General features: G+C 36.8%; 1 protein-coding gene across 2 annotated transcripts in view; it reads right to left on the reverse strand.

The window, feature by feature from the left end:
• The window catches only part of FSIP2 (fibrous sheath interacting protein 2), a 144,477-nt gene that overhangs the window by 39,256 nt on the left and 84,713 nt on the right, over positions 1-20,508 (reverse strand). For both annotated transcript variants that reach the window (XM_055571991.1, XM_055571992.1), the window contains 3 exons: positions 18,675-18,732; positions 12,910-12,946; positions 748-9,685 (listed from right to left, as the gene is read on the reverse strand). In XM_055571991.1, the coding sequence (XP_055427966.1) occupies positions 748-9,685; positions 12,910-12,946; positions 18,675-18,732 (9,033 nt within the window). The remainder of the gene's footprint in view (positions 1-747; positions 9,686-12,909; positions 12,947-18,674; positions 18,733-20,508) is intronic.

Raw genomic sequence — 20,508 nt, forward strand, 5'->3', positions numbered from 1 at the left:
CTATCATATAGTTCAACCAAACATACAGATGTATGCATGCTCAGTCGCTAAGCTGTGTCTGACTCTTTTGCAACCCTGTGAACTGCAGCCTGCCAGGATCCTCTGTCCATGGAATTTTTCTGGGCAAGAATACAAGAGAGGGATACCATTTCCTCCTCTGGGAGACCTTCCTGACCCAGGGATCAAACCCACGTATGTACATCTCCTGCATTGGCAGGCAGATTCTTTACCACTGAGCCATCTGAGAAGCTAAATATACATATAGATAAATATATCTTCACCCTCTTAAAAAAATGCTTTCAAGGATATGTTTAGAGTATTATACCTAAAAGGAATATGATAATACTGGAATACAAACAAAACAAGATGTTTAATACCACTGTTCTTATAAACTGTGACTAATCATAGCAATGACTTCAACTGTCCACCTTAAAGTTGTCATGCATGACAACTTTAAAAATGTTTAGAACTCAGACCTCATGTTCAAACCAATATTTCCTGCTTTTCAATACTCATATTTTCTCTCATCTGCAGATATGGAAAAATGAGCACTACACCTTTTCAGATTCAAACCATATGATTGTTTAACTTTTTTTTTTTTTTTTAGTATCCTGTTATATTAAGAAGTGATTAAACACCGTCCCACTAAGGCTGTTTTCAAAAAACAGTACATGAAGCTTCTTGAACTGGAGCTCTTTTATATATATCTGGTTCTTTTCTTTGTAAATTAAGCCCACTCTTACTTACCTCTAGTTTCAAAGTTCTTGAAATATGTGACCACAGATGTGGTGACATGTCTGGATACCAGGTGAATTTCATTTGGACCCAGTTCATGGTCAGCAAAAGCAATGACTTCAACTTCCTTCAGAGTCTTTATTTTCAGGTAACTCTTATTTTCCCATTTTTGCAATAGAGAAAAATCTTCCCTTCTGACCTCAGCTTTTTTGTTTTCTTCTTCAAGTATATAGCTGATTCTTTTATCCCCCATTCTAAGCAGACTTTTCTCCTCATTCTTTTGTCCTCCAGAGGTTTCAGACAAAGGGTCTTGCTTTGATATGAAAAATGGTTTCATTGTTTCCGTGCTTTGATTAATGTGTGGTTGATCTGGAAATCCATAGCTTGACAGCACAGTACTGACAATATTTTCTGCGGCTAAACAAATTTTGAGTGGAGAAACACTTGTCTGAATTTGGTTAGGGGCAACAACTGGTTTGGAGATCTCATAATGAAACACCCTTGGATTTTCACCTTTTCTCATTTCTATAAATGACATTACTTGCTTTAATGCTGTTTCTGTGGATTCATTTGCTTTCTTTAACAGTTTTTGTAAGACACTCCCTTCAGGGAGGGAGCTATTTCCTTTCATAGCTTGATCAAAATAGCCCAAGTCAGATTCCTTTGGGATAGTGTCTTGCACTTTGTTTCTAGAAGATGAAGGTCTATTTTCTGAATCAGGCCTTCTCATTGGCTCTGAGTTTCTAACTGCGTCTTCTACAGAGGCTCTGGAATATGAAGGTAAATTTGATGAAGACTTATACCTTTTTTTCATGTTTTCCTCTGAATAAAAACCCAAATCTGGAACACTGCTTTGTGGAAGATTATTCCCAAAACTTACTTCCTTTAACTTTGACATGGGCATTTTTGTATTAGTTGCTAATTCAACCTGGTTAACAATGTAAGTATTTTCTACTCCTTGGAAGAAATTTTCCTTGGGAAGGTTTTTGATTAGAGACTCACTGAAATGAGTACACTGGTCCATCAGTGTACCAATGATCTCACTTGCTGCAGTGTTCTCTTTCAATATGCTGACAGAAGATGGTTCCACTTGGCTTATTTCTTTGTCTAGCTTGTTCTTAATTACACCAAGCATGTTGTGGACAATATTAACTGCATATGTAAGTAATTCTGAATGGAATGAATGAACCTGTAGAAAGGTATTCTGTACATTTTCCTTGGAAACAATAGTACTTGACTTGGATTCATCAGAAAATTTTTTCAATGGTTGTAACTTTGGCAACATCTTTTTGCTTAATAGTCTTTGTTGGACAGGAAAAAGATTTTCTATAGGCATTTTCACTATTTCAGAAAACTCATATTTAGAGATATGTTTAAACTGTAAGTCCACAAATGACTCTAAGATGTTTAAAACCCGTTCTACAATTTCTCGAACAATTTGGTTGCTAGAGCCCAAAGTACTTTGGTCTTTGGTTTTAGTGTTATATACTGGTACATTGCTGAGGATGTCCTTGGTTGGAAAACCATATTTACTTTTAGTAGTAATGTGTTCTTTCCTATTTGCTGGAGTTCCTTTTCCATATGGGGTGGTCATCTGGGACAAAAAGCACAGCTGTAATTTTTCAAGCAGCATTTCAACAATTTCCCTTCCAAACATATTAATTTGTGCTTTGTTGTTTTCAGCTCTAGTAGAAGCTCCCTTAAAACAACTATAAAACCGGTTTTCACAGTCCTCAAGATGTGGCAGATTTAAAAGCAAAAGAGAATATTCTAATTCTTTTGCTTTTATTGAAATTTCAGTCAAATCATTTTCAGCTATCATTAAGAGCTTACATTTTTCATTTTCCATGTCATTTGATTCTGCTTGCCATTTGTCAAACATTTTTTTAAACATACCTTCTTTAGGAAAAATCTGTTCTAACTGTGAAGAAACATTTTCCAAGTAAAAACAAGCTTGTGGTTTGGCAAGAGACTCTGTACTTTTATTTCCCTGTGAAAGTTTGGTTTCATCCAGATGTGAGAATTTGATAGGATTAGCTGAACTGTGGTTATTGATTGCATATAATCCTTGCAAAACTGTATTAACTATTTTATTTGCTGCCATGATTTGATCAGATGGTAAAGCTCTATTGCTTACCATTGCTCTAGCTCGTGTCACCTTTTCCAATTCTTTAACAGTTGTTTTCAGGATATTACTTATTATATCCTTGGCATACATTTTTAGTTCCGAAGTAGGCAGTTTCATTTCCAGTAAGTTTTTGGCATCTCCTGTTGACAGGATGTGTGGCAGCCCAATATCAGTCTTGGACCAGACATCTTTTGGGGTCTTCTCTCTAGGACTTAATTTGGTCCTGCTCTTGGCCTTAGCACGACTAGGTCCTATGTGTGGTTTTGTTCTAAGTTTAGGCAAAGGAGTAACTTTTGATCTTGCTTTTAAACTTGTTTTAACACTTGGCTTAGAGCTCACTTTAGAACTGTGTAGTCTTAAAGGTTGCAACTCATCAGAACAATTTTCATGGGACACAGTCTCTTCAAGATAAAATGAGGCAAAATTTGTGATTTTACTGAGAACCACTTGGATTAAATCTTTCCCCACTTGTGATGGTGAATATCGTAAAAATGTGTTTTCCAATAGAGAGATATTTTGACTGTCTGCATAAGGATAAACCTGTGGTAGCACAAATCTAGTGACACTACTTCCTATTCCTGCTTTAGTTTCTCTGATGCATGGTGATTTCTTTGGTAAAATATTTTTGTCAGCTGGTTCTCCTTCATTATTTTCATATAATGATGTCACGATTACAGAGTACATTTTCCCCAAAACATTTTCAATTATGTCACTTGTGGTACTGTTGATATGTGATTGACAGAAGTTATTTTGTGTTATGTCTGATGTTTTAAAGTGGGATTTTTCATTAAAGGAAGGCAAATGGCCTATGATTTCTATTATTTTGTGATACACTTTACTTAAAACTTCTTCCACTGCACTGAATAATGCAGTTCTTTCTTTTTCTTTTGATATTTCATTTCTCATAAATAATTCTTCTAAAATAATTCTTTGGCTTTCCCTTTCCAATGCCATTTGGTTTTGTTCTAATGGATACTTTGAAAACAGAGACAGTTTGGTGTTTTTTTCCTGAGCTTTTTGTCCCAGTGATATTTCATTTGATATGGTTAACTGTGAAAATAAATTAGGATTGTCTTTTGAGGAAAAACTGATATCCTTTGCAGATCTTTTATTATGTAAACTCTTTAAGATACCATTGACAATTTCACTTACAATGGTAATTTCTTGGAATGAAACATTGTTTGGATATGGATGCATCTTTTGGATTTCAAGGTCTAAGTCATTTTTAATAAAATTCAAAATGGCACTGGCAATGATGTCAGAATATTCCTTAAGATGAGCTTGTGATAGATGAATTGTAGATCCAAGTTTTTCTTTGTAACTGGCAAAAGTGGAATCTGTGAGCTCTTGGCTGAGAATAGTTTCATTTGGTGTTTTCAGAATATTCACATTTGATTCCACCTGGCTTGGTTCATGAAAGATGATGCCATCTTGCTTACAGTTTTCCAGTTCTGGTCTCACAAATGACTTTTCTTTAGGCTGGAAAGCAAGCATAATAAATGAATCTATTCTTTCTGTGGCAAATGATTCTAACCAATTAAAAATATTTTGAGTAATGAAGTTAGCACTTTCCTCACATGGGTCAGCCACAGATTTCTTGGGGTCTTCTTTCTCTACTGTAGTTATCTGGCTATCATTAACATAAGCTGGCTTAAGAATTTTTGAAGATGGAAAATGCTCTGTTTTTCTTTCACTTTCTGACTCCATAAGAAGAGACTGTTGACACTGTGGTTTTGAAAACGTATCACAAAAGGTCAGAGGCAATCTACTAGAAGTAGGATCCTTTGCATTTATGCGAAGCATGACAGCAGAACTGAGATTATGAAGTACAACATCTACTATATCATTGGATATCAAAATAACATCTGATTTAGGAACTGAAAACTTTGGAAGAATTTTATTTACACCCTCAGTATCAGAATTTGCTCTGGAATGTTTGCCAGCTATGGTACATTTCAAAGTGGGTGTGGCAAATGAGAGATTATTCTGGTTGAGTGTTTTTTCATAAATATCACATAAGACACTTTCAATGGTATCTTGTATTTGAAACTGAAGTACTTTTCGATACTCAATCTTCTTAAACAGCTTTTCAATAATACCTTCTTGCTGATCTGAACTGATCTCTTTGTCAGAACTGTTCTTGTCACATTTTCCTTTGGATGATACAATATCTAACACTGTGTTAACAATTTGTCTTGTAATACTTTCAGAAACCACAATGTTATTGGTTAAGAAAGGAGTTTCCTTCTCTTTATCTAATTCATTTTTGATTCCTTTTAAAATTTTTCTGGCCACTTCTGTTGCATATATATTTAATTTGTTCAAAGAGACCTGACAAAATGAGTTGGTGTTTTGTGACATAACATTATCCACTGAGCAAGAGGAAAGCTGACCCTCAGAATACAAATCTTTGGCTGACAAAGCTTTGCTTATTGTACTCTTACCCTGTTGAACAGGTAAAGCCATTGGAACTGTGAAGTTGATTTGGGGACAAAAAAGAGACTGTACTTTGGAAGTTACAAAAGTTTCTAAACTTGTTAATATTGCCTGCACAATATCTTCAACTATGTTTCCTTTAGCCTGTCTGTCAATATTGAATCTGGACTGAAGAGTATAAGGATTCTTGTTCAGTGCAGTGATGGAGGGTTTTCCTCTTCCATAGTTGTGTTCATGGAAAGAAACATTTGCTGAGAAGGTGATGGTTTTATAGCTATTTTCACTCGCAGTTGTCTCTGTCTTAGCAGCTGTATAAAGTTTATCAAATACAGTTGTAACAACATCATCTGCCACTATGGTTACATCTGCTTCAGACACCATCATTTTATCTATAAATGGAACAGACATTTGAGCAACTGGCTCATCAACATTGGGAGGGATGTCACTTAAACGGGAATGGGAGAGAAAAAGCATATTTAACTGACTGACCAAAGCATTTTGAAAGATCTCATTCAAAATATTTCTTATAATGGGAACAATTGGAGATTTCTGTGGTTCTTTGAGCTTTACTTCAAGTTTGTTTAAGGTTCTTTCTAGAACCCACTGTTGAAGAGAATCTGATTGACTTTCTTCTCTTAGTGGTATTCTCTCACCAATGAATTCTTTCTCTGTGTTTGTAGCATCTTCTAGAAATGAATCTGATTCAGCTCCACCAGGAAGAAAATTTCCATAGATTGGCCTGTATCCATAAGTTTCACTGTCTCTCTCTTCAGATTCAGTTTCATTAAGCATATCTGAGGATACTGCATCTAAGATTAAACTGACTATATTCTCTAGCATTTGTTTCTCAGGTGGTGGTGTTTTCACACTTGTCCTCAAATCTAATGAGTTCATGTTTAATTCTGTTTGAATAGCTTTCAAAATAGCACTTGATACTTTCTTTGCATTTGTGTATAAAGCTGACTGCAATAGTTCTTCATGTGTGTCTGTAAAAACACTGAAGCTTTCACATTCCACGTTCGTCTTACTGCTTTTTTTATTTTCATCATTAGTAGAATCTAGAGTTTCTAAATTTCCATTGGCAAACCCTTCCAGTTTAGCAAAAACCATATTAAGAATATCTGAAGCTACTGCTTTTAGCTTATTTGAATGCATTTCTTTTGCACTCCCTGTTTTGGAAGACTTGGGAGCAAGAGGTTTTTCCGTGCTTTTAGTCGTCTCTTTATCACCCTCTTGAACCATCCTGGAAACTATGCTGGAGATTATGTCAGTGCATTTGGCCATTTCCTCAATAATTGAAGTAAATGATAGGTTGTCAATATCGAGAGACTCTGAGATAGCTTTACATCCAGAACTTACTGAACTAGTATCTGTGTCGACACTACATAATTTTGCAATGATATATTCCAAAATTGTTGTGGAAATGAGCTGAATATTAGACTGCAATTCAGTGGCTCTTTGCTGATTCTTGTTTGTCTTCTCTGTGCTTAGCTTAGAACAAGATGGCTGACAGTGAGGGTGGGCCCCTATGAGCTTGCATAACATTTCATAGAGTGTTTCCCCAATATTATCTAACACATGTAATCTGGAATTCTCTTTGAGATCTTTTCCATTAATGACACTATGGAGAGTACATGGAGTAGCTAAAATTTTGTAAAAAGATTTTTTATCCTGTCTGCTTGGCAAAATGTTCCCTTTATCAACTTTATCAGATCCATGTGAAGCTGTTGGCTTTGAGTTATCTGAAGAGAGTGAAATATTGCTTTGATCTGGATGTCCACTTGATAATATTTCACAAATACAAGTTAATAATGGTGATTCCATGATGTCATCATTGAAATCTGAGACAAGAGATTCTAATTTCTTAGTGTCAGTAAAACATCCTTTACCTGTGAGGGATTTGATATAGTTTCTTTCCCTAAGATTTAGGTTTTTCTCACTGAGTTCTAGTTCATTCTGGATAGCACGCAAAACGATGTTTACCACTTTAGCTGTGTAAGTACTAAGTTGAGATTGTAATGAAGATTTCTCTGCAAGTGAAGGTTTGAAGCCCATTTGCAATTTTGGACAAATAAATAACTTCAGCTTTTTAAAAACTGCATTAATGATCTTATCAGTAATTTCATCTGCAGGTTTTGGTTCACTCTCTTCAGATTTTAACAGGGAAGGTTTTGCCATATCTCCATCTAGTGAAGATAAATATTTCATTTTCTTTTCACTGTCAAACCATATTTTTAGTGGCTTTTTATTTGGTGCTGCTTTGACCATGTGGAGAGTGTCAGGACTCTCTAGAGAAGCTGGATGAACTGATGATGAAATGGAACTTTTGGTGGTACTGGGAATGCAGCTTGCTTTTTGAAGTATGTTTAGTATAGTGTCTGTTATTTCCTGAGCTACTGTACTAATTTCTGACACAGAAAACAGCTGGTCCATCCATTCTTGATGTGATGGTTCTTGAGGTTTTTCTGAAACAAGAACTGAAGCTTTGTCAGTTCTACTTTCTAAGTGACCAGAAGGAACTGAAGATATGTCCTTGAGCATTTCTGTTAAAATACTTTTAACTGTGTTTTCTGAAGCCTTTTGTATTTGATGCTTTTGATCTTTGCTGAAAAATAAAATGTCTTTATTCAAACAGGGTTTTTCCTTCAAAATTTTTCTATCCTTAAAAAATGGTAGCTCAGTCCTTAACCTGCAACTATGAAATGTAGCTTTGCTTCTTGGAGAAGCAGGCTTTGTAGGTAGTTTGCTATTTCTTTGGAATTCTAGACAAGTGTTTCCTTTTGTAAACCAATGCTCAGGAATTTGTTCTTGTGATTTTGCTTTTTCATCTTTGAAAGATGAATCAAGCACAGTTTCCACAATTCTGTCTACTTCTTCATTATCATCTTCAGAATAAAGGACCATGCCAGGAACATTAATAAGTGGAAATGGTCTTCCAGACCTAGGGCCATTAGAAAATCTAGTGCCAGTGAGTCTGTACTTTACTTCAGTGTTAGAAGGACTCCTCAGTCTAGAATGTCTACATTTTTGATTACCAGCTTTTACTGGTTCCTGATGTAGCTGAGTAAAGATATCATCAAGCAACTTAAGGAGTACTACTGTTTCTTCAGATGCAATAAGTCTCTCATTATTAAGTTCAGTTTGTACATATCCTAGTATAGTGCTGATTGCTTCCTCTATATAGCCAACCAAAGAGGACTGGGAAAGAATATTTGACATTAAATTTTGTATCTTTTCTTTAACAATTACATTAGCTGCATCAAGTTCAGGATTACATTTCTTTTTGTTGGCTTTTGTATGACACATATATGTTGGGTCTGTCATATGTTGCTGATAGGAAAGTTTAGTTGCCTCTTCAAGATGAGGAAGTTTACTTTGCTTATGAGCTGTAAAAGTCATCAGCTTTTCTAAAATGGCATGCACCATATCCTCTGCAACATCACACATGGGTTCTGCAGTAGAAGGCACTGATGCTATTAAAGGTTTTCCGTATGATAGAGTGAGAGATTCTCCACTGGGTGTTAGGCTTGGTTGAATGTTGACTGGTAAATCTTCCTGTGAATATATCTGGACACATTTTTTCTCAACTGCAGACTGTAGCTTCTCAAGCATATTTTCCACAATTTCTGAAGCTACTGAGCAGATATCAGTATTGGAAACCAAGTCTCCTCTTACAGGCTCACTTTGGTCAACAAAAACTTCAGCAGTAACAGAAGAAATAGAGGGAATGGCATGTGTTAAATCAGACATTATTTCTTGAAAAATGCTTTCCAAAATCAATTCAGTTTCTCCTTTTAAGTGACACTTAAAGTTAACAAAAACATTCTTTAAATTCTTCATTTCATTCACGGCTTTTGCTTTTTGATCAGAAAATGATGGATTCTCTAAACCATCTGTTTCAGTGGTAGCATCCTTTGATTTTTTTGTGCCTGTTTCAAGTGATTCTAGAAGATGACTATCAGATTTACAACTTCTGAGGTCAGGGTGTGTATATACCATATTTGTTTCATTATGTTTTAGTTCATTTGTTACAGATTGTCCTGTAATGTGACATGTTTTTCCCACAACTGCTTTTTCCACATCAGCAGATGGCTTTAATGGTGTGGTTGGTCTCCTTACTGATATGTCAACTGCTAATGCACAGGGCTCTCTCTTAAATGATTTAGTTGTTGCAGAAGTGTAGCTTCTGTAAGTAAACTCTTCACTGCATGTGCTACAAAAACTTGAACTATCTGAGGAGAGGACAGAGTCATCAGATACTGGATATGTATTATTTTTCAACCTTTCTTCATACTTTGTGATGGCTGGGTATAATATACTGGTAACTGTAGCCACAACCCAGGTCATTACATTCTGAATTATGCTATTCAGTTCTTCAGAAGTTACCTGGTTTGAGGCAAGCAGGAATGAAAGGAAAATCATGTAACTATCTACCCTATGATGCAACAGAGGGTAACATTTGATGTTTTATATCAAACAATGCATAGCTTGATACCATCATGGTTATAAAGAGAACATGGTAAATAAATATATATATATATATATATATTTAGAATTTCAAATTAATTTTAAGTTGGTTTATTCTATACTAAAAGTAAAATATATATATGTTTCCATTTGGCTCTCATTCCCTCAGAACATTTTTATTTATTTATTTTTTCCTAACATTTATAGCTAGGATAAAAGAATTTTTGGTTAAAAAGAAAGAAAATGAAAAATCACCAAATTGCTGTCTAGGCACATTATATTACATGCATATATTTTTTCAAGAAGAAACATAGTGTCTACAATCTAGCAAAATTATTTTAAAATGAGCCAGGTTATTTCTAACAAATTATTTCTCAAACAGATATGGTCAAAACATTTGGGTGGCTTCAGAGGCATCCATCTAGCTAAAAGTAAGGATGGAAAAGAACACAGCTCTCTTCTCATTCCCTGATGCAGAGGTGAGCCTGTGTTTTGTTGATAGGGAGAGGACTACAGCTAATTGTTAAGAATCTAATCAGTTCAGTTCAGTCGGTCAGTCGTGTCCGACTCTTTGCGACCCCACGAATCGCAGCACGCCAGGCCTCCCTGTCCATCACCAACTCCCGGAGTTCACTCAAACTCATGTGCATTGAGTCGGTAATGCCATCCAGCCATCTCATCCTCTGTTGTCCTCTTCTCCTCCTGCCCCCAATCCCTCCCAGCATCAGAGTCTTTTCCAATGAGTCAACTCTTTGCATGAGGTGGCCAAAGTACTGGAGTTTCAGCTTTAGCATCAGTCCTTCCAAAGAACACCCAGGACTGATCTCCTTTAGAATGGACTGGTTGGATCTCCTTGCAGTCCAAGGGACTTTCAAGAGTCTTCTCCAACACCACAGTTCCAAAGCATCAATTCTTCAGCGCTCAGCTTTCTTCACAGTCCAACTCTCACATCCATACATGACCACTGGAAAAACCATAGCCTTGACTAGACGGACCTTTGTTGGCAAAGTAATGTCTCTGCTTTTGAATATGCTATCTAGGTTGGTCATAACTTTCTTTCCAAGAATCTAATAAGCAAAAATAAAAAGTTTATGCTTTATGGAGATTGAATGGGTTTGTATCTAACAAGATAGTATCACTGGAAACTGTCATAGAAGGCAGAGAAAAGGTGATACAGTGAAGGAACAAGCGAGTTTAGGTAGAAAATAAGGGCAGGCTAGCATTTCATCTCAAAGAGTCAAGAGGGTTGAGCAAGGATAGGTTTAGATTATTCCTCCTTTTGAGCTTGATATAAAACCTCAGGGACTAGATTTGAACTACCATTTCCTTAGTGGTCAATGGTGCTATCCTATGTTTAAGTTTGGGCTTTCCAGATAGCTCAGTGGGTAAAGAATCCACCTGCAATGCAGGTGACCTCGGTTCGATTCCTGGGTTGGGAAGATCCCCTATAGAAGGGAAAAGCTACCCACTCCGGTATTCTGGCCTGGAGACTACCATGGACTGTATAGTCGATGGGGTAGCAAAGAGTCGGACATGACTGAGCGACTTTCACTTACTTACTTAAAGTTGGACTAAGAGCTTCAGTAACAGAATCCATCTGTTTCTATATACTTCTGCTTATGTATTGAAAACATACTTTGGATTTGTATTAATAAAAATCCTCTTGCCTATAATAAACTAATAGTCTGTTCAAAATTGTTACGACTCTTAAAACAAAAACTAGTAAACATAAGTAACTGGCAGCAAAGCCTGGAAAGCTGTCATGTGGGCAGGAGAATAAAAAAAAAAAAAAGTATTTCTGTAATGGGGCTATTCACACCCAAAATACTGCGTTAAGTTAGCACAGAAAGCAGAGACATCACTTTGCTGACAAAGGTCAGTATAGACAAAGCTATAGTTTTTCCAAAAGGTCAGTATAGACAAAGCTATGGTTTTTCCAGTAGTCATGTATGGATGTGAGAATTGGACCATAAAAAAGGCTGAGTGCTGAAGAATTGATGCTTTCAAATTGTGGTGCTGGAGAGTCCCTTGGACAGCAAGGAGATCAAACCAGTTAATCCTAAAGGAAGTCATTCCTGAATATTCATTATAAAGACCAATGATGAAGCTCCAATATTCTGGCCAACCTGATGTGAAGAGCCGACTCCTTGAAAAGATCCTGATACTGGGAAAGATTGAGACAGGAAGAGAAGAGGGTGACAAAGGATGAGATGGTTGGGTGGCATCACTGACTCAATGAACATGAGTTTGAACAATCTCTGGGAAAGAGTGAAGGACAGGGAAATCTGGCATGCTGCAATCCCTGGGGTCACAGAGTCAGACACAACTTAGCAACTGAACAACAAGCACACAGTTATACCCATATTAGGCCAACAATCAAAGATAAGTTAACACCTATGCAGCATACTCTCTTTTGACACATTAAAGAATGTTTGGGGGCACCCCAGGGAAAGCCATTTTATTCTTCTCTAGTCCTTGAATCTTCTCATATGTTTTGCATTTATTATACAACATCCAAAACATTATATAACATCCAAAATGAAATGTTTTGAATAAAACCAAATAATTTATTCTAATCTACTATGACATATAAACTGAGACATTCTATATATATATATATATATATATATATATATATTGTTTTTTGCTTTTCTTACTACCAGAGATCATAAATGATAGAACTACATTATTATTCTTAGGCTAAGTATGACATATGAAAGAAAGCTATCCCTAATATGTTTTGTTCTTAGGTGACTAGGTCCCTTCCCACAAAACTGACTTGGGACAAGTCCAGGCATCCCAACTCATGAGCCAAATCTGCAAAGTGATGTATAGTAGCTTCCCATGACAGAATGGGTTTATGGTTGTTTTGACACTATTCTTATAAGGGCTACGTCCCTTAATGCTCCTCCCCTGACTTCCTGCCCATCTCCATGAGACCTCTTCCTAAATGGGCAAAATTATCTTTTGATGAGAACTTTACTGAAAAATCTAAGAATTAACTGAAAGTGAACTTTAAAGAAGAAAAAATGGGCAAAGAGGGACATTAATATCAGTAAATGATTGCATAGTTTTTTTCTACTATGAAACATTTAAAATTATCATTAATATGCTGCTTTATCAATGAGTTTTATGATACATACTTTTTCTTGCAAGCAGTTTTGTAGGAGATGCTGTTGTCTGTAAAGTCAAGAAAGGTTGATACTTTTGTTATTATTTAGGGTCAAGAATTTATGTAGCTTTTTCCAAAACTTATAATCACTGAATCATTTTTTTCTCTTTATATCTGAAAGTTTGTTTTTTTTTTTAAACAGAAATCAAAAGAATAAACTTTATTTCTACCCCCCACCACCTACTTCTCCTTCCTTTTTTGATACTGGCCCATATGCCTTAATACTCAGAAGCAGAATTATAACTGTTGCATAAAAATGTCTATCTGAAAATTCTACTTCTGACCCGCCTTAGACATTCCTGCTGTGTTGTCTGCTGGGAAAGGACACAGACTTGGAGGGAGGTGATCTAGTCTTTCATGTTTGTTAAAAGGCAGCATGAAGTGACAAGACATCTGACCAGAGCTTCCGGATAATCCTTAATTTACCCTTTCAAATCCCATGGTTTTACCCATGCTTTCATCAAACAGCAATGAATTATGTGATAACTATTCAATAACTGTGGGTTAAAATAATACATTTCTAGCCCTCTTAAATACAAATTTAGACACAGCCCTTTTCTATGTATGACAATATTCTATCATGTATTCTAGTCATATTTTTATCATGATAATGAAATTAACAATGCAGTTTTCTCACTGGTAACAAGAACTCAATGAAAATTATAGAACTGTTAATAAAACAAAATCTAAGACTTTAGTTCTTATTTATTTTTGTATATTTCAGGTATTTATTTTCATGTATTTCAGTATAGGCCCTTTGCTTATCTTTTTCCTAATTACTTAAAATTGATACACCTTTTTTACTTTTTCTAGGCCTGTACTTTACATTATAAAATCAGACACTGAGTTTGTGTTGAGTGATGAGACATGGACTCCTGATCCAACAGCAATGAGCATCGCTGACCTATGAGGAAGACCACATGCAAAGGAAACAGATTTGGAATGAAATCAGTGTTCACGTGCTCATAAACTGTATTCTCCCAAGATCTCTGGAGAATATGTATACAGTTAAATAGATGCTTTCAGAAGGGTGATGAGATGGCAAAGTAGAAGGATTTGAGGTCATCTTCTCTCACAAAAACACCAAAGAGGCAACTAACTGCTGAATAATCATCCACAGAAAAGACTAGATCCTATGAAAAAAAGGTATTCTACATTTAAGACATAGAAGAAGCCACAACAAGACAGTAAGTGTGCTTTTGTGATATAATCAAATCCCATATCCACTGGGTTGGTGACCCACAAACTCTAAACATATTGCAGAGTTTATCCTAGAGGTCTGAGAATTCTGAGCCCCACATCAGGCTTCCCTGCCTAGGGGTCTGGCATCACAAGTAGAAGCCCCCACAGAATTTGGTTTAAAGGCCAACAGGGCTTGACTGCAGAAGCTCCTAGGACTAGGGGAAACAGAGACTCCACTCTTGGAGGGTGCATGCAAGGTTTCACATGCACTAGGACCCAGAACAAGGCAGTATCTCCACAGGAACCTGGGCCAAACCTACCTGTGGATCTTGAAAGGTCTCCCTGGAGTTGGCGGAAGTCCCAGGGAAGTCCTCAATGTGAGCTCTCCAGGAGGTCACCATTTTGGCACTGAGAGTTGGCCCTATCCAACAGCCTGCAGGCTTCAGTGCTGGGATACCTCAGGCCAAACAACCGACAAGATGGGAACACAGCCCCACTCATCAACAGAGAGGTTGGCTAAAGTTGTCCTGAGGCCCCTGGCACAGCCCTGTCCACCACAGGCATAAAATCCAGCACCACCCACCAGTGAGCAGGTACCAGACCCTCCCAACAGGAAGCCTGCACAAGCCCCTAGACTAACCTCACTCACCAGGGACAGACAACAGAAGCAAGAAGTATGATCCTACAGCCTGTGGAACACAAACCACTAACACAGAAAGTGAAACAAAATGAGCCATCAGAGAACTATGTTCTAGATGAAGAAACAAGATGAAACCCCAGAAGAACAAGTAAGTGATGTAGAGATAGGTAATCTACCTGAAAGAAAATACAGAATAATGTTAACAAAGATGATCCAAGAGCTTGGAAAAAGAATGAGGGTATAGACTGAGAAGATATAAGAAATGTTTAGAAAGTGCTAGAAGATTTAAAGAACAGAGATAAAATAACTAACATAAAAAATACACTAGAAGGAACCAATAGCAGAATAAATGACGCAGAAAGATGAATAAGTAAATTGGAAGACAGACTGTTGGAAATCACTGCTGCAGAACAATAAAGAAAAAAGAATGAAATGACAGTCTAAGTGATTTCTGGGACATTAAACACATCAACATTCCAATTATAGGGGTCCCAGGAAGAGGAAAAAGGGCCTGGGAGATGATAGCTAGAAAAATCCCTAACATGGGAAAGGAAACACTCAAGTCCAGGAAGTGCAGAGTCCCATACAGAATAAGCCAAGGAGGAATGCACAGAGACACATACCAAACTGATAAAACTTTAAGACAGAGAAAATAATTAAAGCAGCACGGGAAAAGCAACAAATAACATTCAAGGAAATCTGCATAAGGTTATCAGCTGATTTGTTAGAAGAAACTCTGCAGTCAGAAGGGAGTGGCGTGATATATTTAAAGTGACAAATGGGAAAAACCTACCAACAAGAATACTCTACCCAACAAGGCCCTTGTTCAGATTTGAAGGAGAAGTCAAGAGCTTTACAGACAAGCAAAAGCTAACATAATTCAGTACCACCTAGCCAGCTTTACAACAATGCTAGAGGAACTTCTCTAGGTGGAGAGGATAATACCACACCTAGAAATAAGAAAACTATGAATGAATGGAAAAGCTCACCAGCAAAGGCAAACCTAAAGTTAGGAAATCATTTGCACACAAATATGATATCAAAATAAGCAACTGTGAAGGGAATAATGATTAAAACTATGATTTAAGAACTTCCAACAGACAAACATCCAGGATCAAATGGCTTCACTGGCGAATTCTAAAAAATATTTAGAGAAGAATTAATACCTGTCTTCCTGAAACTATTCCAAAAAATTGCCCAACAAGGTATCTTTAAAAAAGAACGCCTCACAATCACTTAGGCATGGTTTTCTTCTTGTCATATCTACCTAATACCTAGCATTATGCTCCAAATATAAATTCCTATTTAAAACCTTTTGGATATGGGCCTACTCATGTAATTCAAAATGAAGCCTTTGTGCAGGCCACTAATGGACTTCTAACATTGGTTTCTACTTTCTTTCCATAAATTATTCTTATATATTTCTGTTAGGTATTCATCACGTACTCCAACTTGATCATACCACTATCCCTCCTAAACAGTGTTGCCCAGTAGATAAACTATAAATTTCTGATAGTATGCAAAGTAGCAAGCACTCTTACTGTCTTCTTTACTGTTACTCCTTACAACTTCCATCCCAATAATATAAACATACTCATTATCTAAGTGTAATGCTTAATTATTGAAACTTAATTATAAAAATCATTGAAGTTTATCCACAATGCTATCATATTTACTTTGTCTTCATTCTCTTGGTTTTGAACTTCCAAGTCTATTTTACAAGTCTTGCTGTTTTTAGTATTAACGTTAGAGAAAATAGAACTAATCAATAGAGGAAAGGGAGGGATAGAGAAGGTGGATGGTAGAATACATGTAATCATTCCACAGTAAAGTCGTATGAAATCTGGAGTGAAATCAGAATGAGAAGAATGTGAATATGTATGATTGGTAGAGTCAGATGAGAAAACATTGTTAGCTGTGTTTTGTTGGTATTCTTATGGGATGTTAGGCTGGTTGGGTGCAGCTAAAAGTTATTTTTCCCTGTCAATCTGGAAGGGAGTGGTGAAAAAGCTCCAAAAAATGCACAGTTACTCACCTTACTGATTAATACATGAATTGTGAACTTTTAGATGTTCACGCTGGTTTTAGGAAAGGCAGAGGAACCAGAGATCAAATTGCCAACATCTGCTGGATAATCAAAGAGCACGAGAGTTCCAGAAAAACATCTATTTCTGCTTTATTGACTATGCCAAAGTCTTTGACTGTGTGGATCACAATAAACTGTGGGAAATTCTGAAAGAGATGGGAATACCAGACCACCTGATCTGCCTCTTGAGAAACCTGTATCCAGGTCAGGAAGCAACAGTTAGAACTGGACATGGCACAACAGACTGGTTCCAAATAGGAAAAGGAGTACATCAAGGCTGTATATTGTCACCCTATTTATTTAACTTACATGCAGAGTACATCATGAGAAACTCTGGGCTGGAAGAAGCACAAGCTGGAATAAAGAATGCTGGGAGAAATATCAATAACCTCAGTTATGCAGATGACATCACCCTTATGGCAGAAAGTGAAGAAGAACTAAAGAGCCTCTTGAGGAAAGTGAAAGAGGAGAGTGAAAAAAGTTGTCTTAAAGCTCAACATAAAACTAAGATCATGGCATCTGGTCCCATCACTTCATGGGAAATAGATGGGGAAACAGTGGAAACAGTGGCTGACTTTATTTTTGGGGGCTCCAAAATCACTGCAGATGGTGACTGCAGCCATGAAATTAAAAGACGCTTACTCCTTGGAAGGAAAGTTATGGCCAACCTAAAGAGCATATTAAAAAGCAGAGACATTACTTTGCCAACAAAGGCCCATCCAGTCAAAGCTATGGTTTTTCCAGTGGTCAGTGAGAGTTGGACTATAAGGAAAGCTGAGTGCAGAAATATTGATGCTTTTGAACTGTGGTGTTGGAGAAGATTCTTGAGAGTCCCTTGGACTGCAAAGAGATCCAACCAGTCCATCCTAAAGGAGATCAGTCCTGGGTATTCATTGGAAGGACTGATGTTGAAGCTGAAACTCCAATACTTTGGCCACCTGATGCGAAGAGCTGACTCACTGGAAAAGACTGTGATGCTGGGAAAGATTAAGGGCAGGAGGAGAAGGCAAGGACAGAGGATGAGACGGTTGGATGGCATCACCAACTCAATGGACATGGGTTTGGGTAAACTCCGGGAGTTGGTGATGGACAGGGGGGCCTGGCATGCTGTGGTTCATAGGGTCGCAAAGAGTCAGACATGACTTGAGCGACTGAATTGAACTGAAGCTGGATATTATTTTGGTAATTGATTTTTTTTTTTAAGGTAACAGTGTTGGGTTTAAAATAATAGTCTTTCAGCTCTAACATTGAGAAAGCCATTCTAGACACCAACAGAAACAGATCATCACCAGTTTGAGGAATAAAACTCCCGGAGGTACCCCAAATCTCTTTTCCAAAGACTGGCAAGTTCCATCATTAGAGGTTACTATTTTGGATTATATGACAAACACATTTTAGGATAACAATGACTAATTAAAAATTTAAAAATTAAAACTAATCTACCATCCTAAGGAAGCCAGTAATCTCAAAAGTTTCAAGGAATGGTAAATATTTAAAAGGGGATAAAGGCAAAGAGGCAAGTCTAGATTCTGGAAAGCTACCTGAAGAGGAGAGGTCATATTTGAATGTGGCATGAAGACTCTAAATATAGGGTGAGTGTAGAACCACAGTGGGATAAGGAAATAGAGAAGGAAAAGGAACGATATTCACCTTGTCTACATTACAATTTAACCTTAGTGATGAGAATTTGCAAAAGACATCAGTTCACTAAATCTAAGTAGAACTACAAGAATGGAGGATCCCATGCAATTATTTGCTTTTTAACATCATTCATGTACTTCTTAGAATATTAGTTTATAAATATATATTAATTTTCTTAGATACTTACGTATTTGAGAAAACACAAGAAGGGAAAATACCCGGAGTTGTGCCAGAAGCCTGAAGTCCTATTTAGCAGAAAAAGAAGACAATTACTTTGCATCCTTCCCCAACAAATTATAAAATGGCAATTAATGTCCTTTAATAGGTCTTTATTCTGTTATCAGTCTTGTTTAAAAGCCTCCAGAGACTCTCCACAATGAAATCTAAATTCCTTAGCAAGGCATAAGATATACCGTACAATCTGATGTTCTTTCTTAGCTCTCTAGTATCTTCATTGGCTAGTCTTCCATATATATTCTATGAATCAGAGGCACAGAATAACTTACTTCCTAAATGTATCATATTTTCCATGCCTCTGGGCCCTTGTTTTGCCATTTTCTCTATCTGGAGCACCCTATGCCCTCTTTTAACTTATCTTTTTGGTCTCATTCAGCTTATGTTAACTCTTCTAGAAAGACTTCTTTGAAACTAAGTAAATGAATATTAGGACTTCCCTCATACCTCAGTTGTTAAAAAGTCTGCCTGCAATGCAGGAGACCCAGATTCGATTCCTGGGTTGGGAAGATCCCCTGGAGAAAGAAATGGCAACCCACTCCAGTACTCTTGCCTGGAGAATCCCATGGACAGAGGAGCCTGGCATGTTACAGTCTATGGGGTCTCAAGAGTCGGACATGACTGAGCGACTAAGCACACACAGCACAAATGAATATTCTTCTCTAGTGCGCCTAAAGTATTCTATCTGTTTCTATTATAAAACTTATGCTATATTGAAATTAAAGGTTTGCTCTTCTGTCTTCCTGATTATGATATAAATCTACCATTATATCCCCAACATTAATTTTTTGAGAATACTATTTAATTAATGTTTCCTCAAAATTTATTCATTGATTTGTTGGCCACTAATCTTCTCTCACTCGAATATCATCTAATTTGCCTTGCATGTAATCCAGTAAGTTTCCATTATTGGGTTTTATTAAGTTGGTGCAAAAATAATTGAGGTTTAACATTGAACTTTACAGTTTGATCCTGGAATACATTCTTAAATAAATGTGGTTATAACTGATATACATCATTTTAATGCACATTTCTCACTGTATTTTTTTTTTTTGCTAACTATTTGTTACTTGCTTCTTATTTTAGACTATGAAAATGATGTTAGACAAAAAGCAAATTTGAGCAGTTTTCTTATTTGAGTTCAAAATGGGTCCCAAGGCAGGGCAGACAATTCACAACAGCAACATACATTTGGCTCAGGAACTGCTAATGAATGTCCACTGCGGTAGTAGTGGTTTAAGAAGTTTTGCAAAAAGGAGATGAGAGCTTTGAAGATGAGGAGCATAGTGGCTGGCCATTGGAAGCTGATAACCACCAATACGGAGCCATCATCGAAGCTGACCCTCTTACAACTACATGAGAAATTGCCAAAGAACTACATTCTACAGTCATTTGGCATTTGAAGCAAATTGCAAAGGTGAAAAACCTTGAAAAGTGAGTGCCTCATGAACTGAACACAAATCAAAAGATCATAGTTTTGAAGTGTCATCTTCTCTTATTCTGCACAAAACAATGAACCATTTCTCTATCAGAGTGTGACATGTGAATAAAAGTGGATTTCATACAACTGTCAATGACATGCTCAATGGCTGGATGAAGAAGCAGCTCTGAATCACTTCCCAAAGTCAAACTTGCATCAAAAAAAAAAAAAAGCGATGGTCATTGTTTGGTGGTTTGACAACCTTCTGACCCACTGTAGCTTTCTGAATCCCAGCAAAAACCATTACATCTGAGAAGTATGCTCAGGTAATCGATGCTGCTGCTGCTAAGTTGCTTCAGTCATGTCC

The sequence above is a fragment of the Bubalus kerabau genome, chromosome 3 (genome assembly GCF_029407905.1).
Source record: "Bubalus kerabau isolate K-KA32 ecotype Philippines breed swamp buffalo chromosome 3, PCC_UOA_SB_1v2, whole genome shotgun sequence".
NCBI classification, from domain to species: domain Eukaryota; kingdom Metazoa; phylum Chordata; class Mammalia; order Artiodactyla; family Bovidae; genus Bubalus; species Bubalus kerabau.